Source organism: Pleurodeles waltl, chromosome 9 (assembly GCF_031143425.1).
Source record: "Pleurodeles waltl isolate 20211129_DDA chromosome 9, aPleWal1.hap1.20221129, whole genome shotgun sequence".
NCBI classification, from domain to species: domain Eukaryota; kingdom Metazoa; phylum Chordata; class Amphibia; order Caudata; family Salamandridae; genus Pleurodeles; species Pleurodeles waltl.
In genome coordinates, this window is record NC_090448.1 from 412192885 (window position 1) to 412200389 (window position 7505).

Here is a 7505-nt window from a genome sequence, read left to right on the forward strand (position 1 = left end):
ATCAGAAGAACAAGTTACTTACCTTTGTTAACGCTTTTTCTGGGGGATACACTAGCTACCTGTGGATTCATCACAGGTAGCTAGTGTATCCACCAGAAAAAACGTTACCGAAGGTAAGTAACTTGTTCTTTAGTAGCATTAAGTCTACCAAACCTGGAAAACATCAGCTGTCCCCAGGAGTGAAGGTCCTTCAGGATATTTGTGAGGAGGGGTGGTAGCTGGCCCCAAAAAGACCCTAGACCTGTTGTGTTAAGCAAACACCATCATATTTAATGGAGGAGCAGGTCCAACAGAAGGGGAAGTGGGGTGACAAGTCAGCCACTTTACCGTCATCCATTATCAGGTTTAGAATTTCTGATTTATCCAGATTAATTTTATAGCCGGAAAACTTCCGGAAGGCTTCAAGCATTGCGACTATTGCTAGGTGTCAGGAGTGTTGGGTGCTGACCATCAAGAGCACATCATCGGCATAAGGGGCGATCTTACATTCTCTAGACCTGAATTTAATCCAGGTCACCACCGGTGTTTGTCGAATAAGGTTCACAAGGCATTCTATGAGCAAAGAGAAGCAATGATAGGGAACAGCCCTGTCTTGTGGCCCTGTAAAGACTTAGGGTCTTGGAGAAGTGTCAATGAGAGTAATTTGTTCAACAGGGCTGTTATAGTTAGAGCATATCATTCGAAGGAATGAGGGTCTTATTTCCATTTTCTGAAGTGTGAGACCCATGAAGTTCCAATCCACTCAGTCAAAGGCTTTCTCTGGATCCAGTGACAGCAGCACGGCTGGCACCTTTTTAAGCGTGGGCTTCTCGACCAGGTGGATGGCTGTCCGAACATTGTTGTGTGCCTTTCTTCCTCAATTGAAACCACTCTGCTAGGGGTGTATCAGTGTGGGGAGCGCTTAATTGAGGCGGGTTGCGAGTTTCTTTTTGTATACCTTTGCATCAGTGTTCAGCAAAGCAATAGGTCAGTAAGATGCACAGTGTCTAGGAACTTCATTGGGTTTAAGTATCTGTGACAGTTGCCCCGCCCATCGTTGAAGTGGCCATGCCCACCGTAGCACAATGGTTGAATACTGAAGGAAGCTTGGGGATCAGTCTTGGTGCAAATATTTTGTAAAATTGAGCTGTGAGCCTGTTGGGCCCTGGGGTATTGTTCGGCTTGAGGGTTTTAATGACTGCTTTCACTTCCTTGAGGAGGATTGGGCTTTCCGTAGACTTTCTTTGTTAATCTGTAAGTTTGGGGAGGTAGACGGTATTTAGAAAGGTGTCACCTTCCTCAGGTGAAAGTGTCCCGCTACTATAGAGATTCTCCTAAAAATCTTGGAATTTATCCCCTTCTCTAGCATCTTCAAATACCTGGAGTTCAGACTCTGATTTTTCTCTCTTGAGTCTCTGGACTTTTATTTTTTTTAGTGTGGAAGCGTCTATGTTTCGGTGCTGTGGCTGTAAAGTGGCCCCTTATGAAAGCTTTAAAAGCATCACAAACCCCAGAAATGGGCACCCCCTCCCCCTCATTGTGTTCAACGTACTCATCTATGTGCTGTACTATTTCATTTTTTGTGACTAAGGGCCATATGTATGAACACATTTTCCCATAGACACAGAATGGGTAAAACCCTTTGCTACATCTGGCCCTAAGTCTCTGAGTAAGGATGGATCCAGTTTCCAGTTACTCCCGCTTACGCAGACCCAGGTTAAGCCTTACCATAACCGTGGCATGATCCAAGACTGAGATCAGTGCTATCTGTGTCTGCGGTGCTGGTCAGGCCCACTAGGCCATTGCTTAACAGTATGTAATCAATCTGTGAGTGTGTACGCAGCACATTTGAGTAAAAAGTGAAGGCTGTTTTGAAGGGGTGCAATTCCTGCCATATATCTCATAGACTTGACTCTCCCAGTGTCTTTTTCAGTTTCTTGGAGAAAGCTCCAGATTGGGCACCTTGCCCTACCTTTATGTTGGTCCCACATATTATTAAGGTGTCCGGTCAAAACAATGTTGCCATTGGCCACATTTGCTACTGTCTCCAGGAGCTCTGCTAAGTAAGAGTCCTAAGCAGAATTGGGAGTGTGGACTGTGGCTACCGTGAGAGGCCGGACTCCCAGTGCACCTACCAGGACAAGATATCAACCTTCTTTATCTATACTGGTGTGTGCCACAGCCAGAAGTAAGTTGCGTTTTAGGTACGATATAAACCATTTTGAGACTTCACATCTTGATTCTCACAGATAGAAGTGTGCGATATGCACTTGCGTGAATTAATTACTTGATGGTAGTATCATGTATGACATGACTGGATCAGCTACTCGGCAGCAGACATACATACTCGATGTCTTGATCAACTACTGGATGGCAGGATATTTCATCACATGTGTATCTGTAGTATTAGAGATGCAAAGTGAGAGTTACAGGTAACTAACATTTTCTGTTTTACAAAGGATGATACTGATGATGCTAGGAAAATGATGCATTAAGGGTTCATTAGGTAATATTTAGTAATATGTGCACCTTGTTTCTTCTTCTGCTATTTACCGCATTCTTTTTTGTTTTTTTTTGTTAATAGGCTTCCGCCTGGGCCAATTGGGTGTTCTGGATCATTATCTTGGTGTTGCTCATCATCCAGCGTCGGAGAGAGTCTTCATCTGGCTCCTCCACCTTCCGTCCCCTGGCTGCTTCTGACCCTGAGTGGGCCACGGGCGAGACAGACGCGATCTTCGGATCCCGGCCTCAAAGGCCATGAAGGGCCTCATGGAAGGGGATGGGGCATATTTCATGTTTACACTGGTTTTCTTGGGGAGCAAGGCTGGTGGTGGCACTGTAATTTTATACAGATGAAGCAGGGTTTTTTGAGGGTTGGAGTTAAATATTGCAACACTTCCCCCTCCTGCCTTCCAACATGGCAGTATGATGAATTTTGGGGGCTTACATTTACTGTCAAGAGGGACCTGCCTAATGGATAAAAAGAAATCTGTATCATATAGTTTTCAATCCTTGTTATTTAAAGTGAGCTTGCTGTAATTTATTTGAAAATAAGTCCAGTTCTACCTAGATGTTTACCTCTAGTTTGAAAATAATTACCAACATCTTTATGGACTTGGTGCCCAACGCTGACCTTGTAGTGCTGCTCCCTAGTGGCCACTTTGAGGACTCGCAGCATAATGTGTGAAGGCATGTTGAGTCTTGTCAAAATTGGCCCTGGTCTGAGCAGGATCTCTTCCCATGACCTCCTGTAGCCCAAGGGCAAGAAGGTTTCTTCAGACGTAGTTTACAGCAGTGCTGCCTCTGTGCCGATGCCAGTCCCAATAAAGGAGAATTGTTTACTTCATACCTGCAGTTACCAACATCCATGGAAAGTCAACGAAGCCAATTTAGCTGATACGGAAGAGTTTTTGTTATGCAGCACTACCTTGTTTACTTTTGGATTTCGTTTATTGTGAGTTTAACATTATGGTTGCATAGCAAGGTGGCAAAGGACAGCAGCTTTTGAGTATTTGCGTTTCTTCAAAATGTGGCTAAAAGATCGCATTTAAAAAAAACAAATTTCCAAAAACTTTAATGTTGGCGGATGGCAAACATGGGTTACCTTTGTATTGAATTCACACTCTTTTGTGGATCTTTTGTGGCTTTTTGTGACCTGCATGGGGTGCAGCCTTTACTACGTTCGCCTGCAAATCTGGCATATCATCCAATCCAAGGTGCTCGGATAAATATTACTGCATTCCATGGGGTTAGAGGTGATCAGAAGATAAGGGATTCAAGAAAAAGCCATCTTTTAGATAAATCCAGGGCAATACAACAGAACTTTTGGACTCATGCAAAGCAATACTGCAAGGCCATTTGCACAATATTTGCTACTTCTGTAACATGGAATGGTGGCAAACGTGTTTCTACAGTCAGTATTTTGCGAAATATTTTTGTCTGGGGCAAACATTTAGGAAAGTGATTAGGAAACAATGAGTGAGAATGTTTTGCTCATCAAACATTTTAATGTATTGTAGATATATTAAAAAAAAAAGGAAATCTCTGCCGGCCTATAACCCTTAAAAATAGAGCAAATAGATTTTGCACTATTTTTGCTAATTCAGTGATGAATTGAGCACATTAGAATTGCCTTATAGTCCCGTTACCTTCCATATTTGAAAATGTAGAAAATTGATTCTTTACTTTTTATATGTAACATGGCATACATTTTGAGAAATCATTTTGTGCTGTGTTCGTAGTGGCGTGAATGCAGTTTGTTCAATTCCCTATTACATAAGCAGCAAAAGATTGTGCAAATTTATCTGCCTTGTTTTTGCACCAGTGCATTTTCTGTAATATGGCTTCACTCGCTTCAACCCCTCTCCTCTACCTGGATTGAACATATAGTCAATTATGTAGATGAGCACTGCTGCCATAACACACTAATGCACAATCACAAGCTCTCTGCTGACCACAGCTGCTAGCCACGTGGCATTTGGGGGTTTAAGATGTATCTGTGCGGCTTCTAGCACTTAGAGGCTGATTTAGGGTTTTGTAGATTGGGTTACTCTGTCGCAAACGTGACGGATATCCTGTCCACTGTATTACAATCCCATTATATCCTATGGGAATCTTAATACGCCGGACAGGATATCCCTCACATTTGTGACAGAGTAACTCACCCTCCAGACTCTTAATCAGGCCTTTAGTCTCACACTTTCTTAACTTTCATTTATCTGCTCCCCTAAACCCTAGTGATTTCACATTACTAACGGAGCCCTCACCTCTTTTCTGCTAATCTGCTTGTGTTTCCGTATAGCCTGTGCCCCTTGTTTGAAGACTCCCTACCAAAGTTATGCTGCTGCTAAATCGCCTTATGTTGCCAAATGCCGGTATTCAGCCTGATACCTCTGCCAACAGTTGCTATTTGTTTTCTAGGTAATATACAAGTTGTGCATTTTTGTATTGCTTCCCAAGGCCTCTATGAAATGGTGTTGTAAAATATGCTCCTGACGTTTGATGGTGTCGCGAGATTTGGTCTCCTTCATTGTCAGTTCCAGAAGACTTTGCATTTTATCGTATAACATGAGTAGCTTTAAGTGTAAAGAGTATATATATTTTTATTTAATGAACAGGAGCTGTATTACAGAACGCACCTGAGTGTGGCAGTGATCTGCCACCATGTTTACAGTTAGCTTCCCTATGTCTGGCGGGTTTTCTACTTGCTATTGTAAGATCCTCACTTTTTACTGTAAAAGGTGGGGAAGCAGTTTTGTTTCTATCTTCCCCGAATGAGAAGAAAAAGTGTTCCTGACTTAGAAGCAGTCAGGTTGTATTGTCAGCTTCCACAAAAGATTAGACATAGAGTGATCCAGTTCCTTTTGATCTCGATACACCAGATGATTTAATTTATATTTTATTAGCCGGCGCACAAGATAGGCTGTTCTTGTCGCACCTTGTGTGGCAGCTGACTGCAAGGCCGTTTGTAACCCATCTCCCCTTACTTCCATGTAAAGCTCTGAAACCCAAACATAGGTTCTCACTCCTCCTCTGTAATGGAGACATGACAAGTCTGTGTAGCACTGCTGGTGAGCATGTGAACGAGCCTAACGTAATGTGAAAAAGATTGTATCTATAATATATGCATATAGTATAGTTCCTTACTTGCACTGTAACTGTGTGTTAATATTCGTACTCCTATTTGTATAAATATGTATAAATATATGTATGTGAGTGTGCTAGAGCGAAAGTGAGGTGTCATTAGGTTGGCGTGGCATTGACGCAGGTATATTTGCTGAGAGGGGAATCTCCAGTATTATGTGACATCAGTCCCCATGATCAGATGTAACATACAGTACCTGAGAGAGAGAAAGCGGTCAGTTTCTGTCTAACTGTTCTGACTTTCAAAGCCCCAGTCACTATTGCCAAAGTCACTATTGCCAAAGTCACTATTGCATCTGACTACCCTACGGGAGCCAGAAAGTTTTGTTTTCCAACGCTGTTTTTGCTCCCTAAAGATATCATACAGTCTTACTCTGTGGTCTCTTCTTAGTGAGGAAATCATCAAGGTTGATGTGAAAGACTCAAACAAAATGGCTGCCTGAGTGTTGTTTCTTATTATATAAAATCTCATGACAGGATGGTGACTCATCTCATGACTGTCCTGTTTCAAATCCGTGGTCCAAATCAGCAGTCACACAACTAACCCAGGACTGTTTCAGAATCCTCGAGACCTGAGCATAAACGTATCAAAGCTCCAACAGCGCTGCACCACCATACTAACAGTACAGTCCTACACAAATTTCTGTAAGTTAACAGGATCCGATAATTGATGTCACTGCCACTACTATCAGTGACTGCCTCTTTTTAAAGGTACACAGCAGGATTTTTTATATCACTGTCACTGCTTTGGATGGTTTGCTGTTTAGAAAAACACATATCGTTATTTATGACAGTGCCGCACCTGTCATGAAGGTCAATTATACCATTGATATGCCTGTGAGCATCTTTCTTTTAGGAAAGCAACATCACATAGTTGCTGATAGTGTCACTGCTACTCCTCTAAGCAGCTTTATGCTTAGTGAATCACTCTCCAAGATTGACATTGCTGCCAACCCTGTGGGTGACTCTCTATTTAAAAATTCACTTGACGGGTCAGACAATGTCACTGCCACTCCTGGTTGTAAAGTAACATGCTGATGTTTTGTGAGGATGTGCTGTCATCTACGTGGGACTTCTTGTGAGTCTCAAGAGAGGATGATGACTGGTGTTACTTCCTGATTAAGTAAATCATCTGGCAAGAATTACAAAACAAATATAAACCTGAAAAATTACCAATGACGTTTTCAGCAACACATTGTGACTGCAAGACTACTTTGATATTGGCCACATGTGACATCCCCAAAACCACTTCCTGTCAGCTGCTACAGGATTCAGCAGTATGACAACATGCTGGTGACGAGTACAGGGGAGTCAACGGTTTACTTTTGTTAATTCTGTGGGGTTTTTTGTTGTCTCTTTTTCTGCCTGTTTTGCTGTGAAATGATGCCCTTTGTAGTATAAAGTTTTGTATTGTTGAGCTCTCGTGGGAAGAAGTAACTGGCTGGGTGTGTCTTGCATGACACTGCTTTTTAATTCGCACTTGTTTTATTAAAATGTTTTATACTTATATTGCCAAAAATAAAATTGCACTCAGTATCTAGCACAAACGTGTTCTGTTATTTATAGTTTTGGCATAGTACTACTTTACTGCCACTAAGTGGAAACTCTTTCATTTGAGTAGCAGGAGTGTGGTCTGTGCAGGAAGCCGGACTAACCTACTCATATATTATCTACTTGCAATAATATTACAATTATAGTGCATCATCCTGAAGTATAGATGCCTTAGGCGTGGAGTATCATGTGTTATGCAAAATTATATATTTTTGGACTTATTGGAACAGCACTTCCTCCTAGAAACAGAAGCTGGTATTCTTCTTATTGTATTGCCACTCCTTATTTTATTGCTTCCTTTTCTCTCACAGTCATGTTGGCTTTCCTTTTGC

General features: G+C 41.9%; 1 protein-coding gene across 1 annotated transcript in view; it reads left to right on the plus strand.

The window, feature by feature from the left end:
* The window catches only part of TMEM179B (transmembrane protein 179B), a 120495-nt gene extending 113326 nt beyond the window's left edge, over positions 1 to 7169 (plus strand). The window contains exon 5 of the mRNA XM_069207181.1: positions 2564 to 7169. Within this exon, the coding sequence (XP_069063282.1) occupies positions 2564 to 2740 (177 nt within the window). The 3' untranslated portion in view covers positions 2741 to 7169. The remainder of the gene's footprint in view (positions 1 to 2563) is intronic.
* Positions 7170 to 7505: the final 336 nt, after the last annotated feature.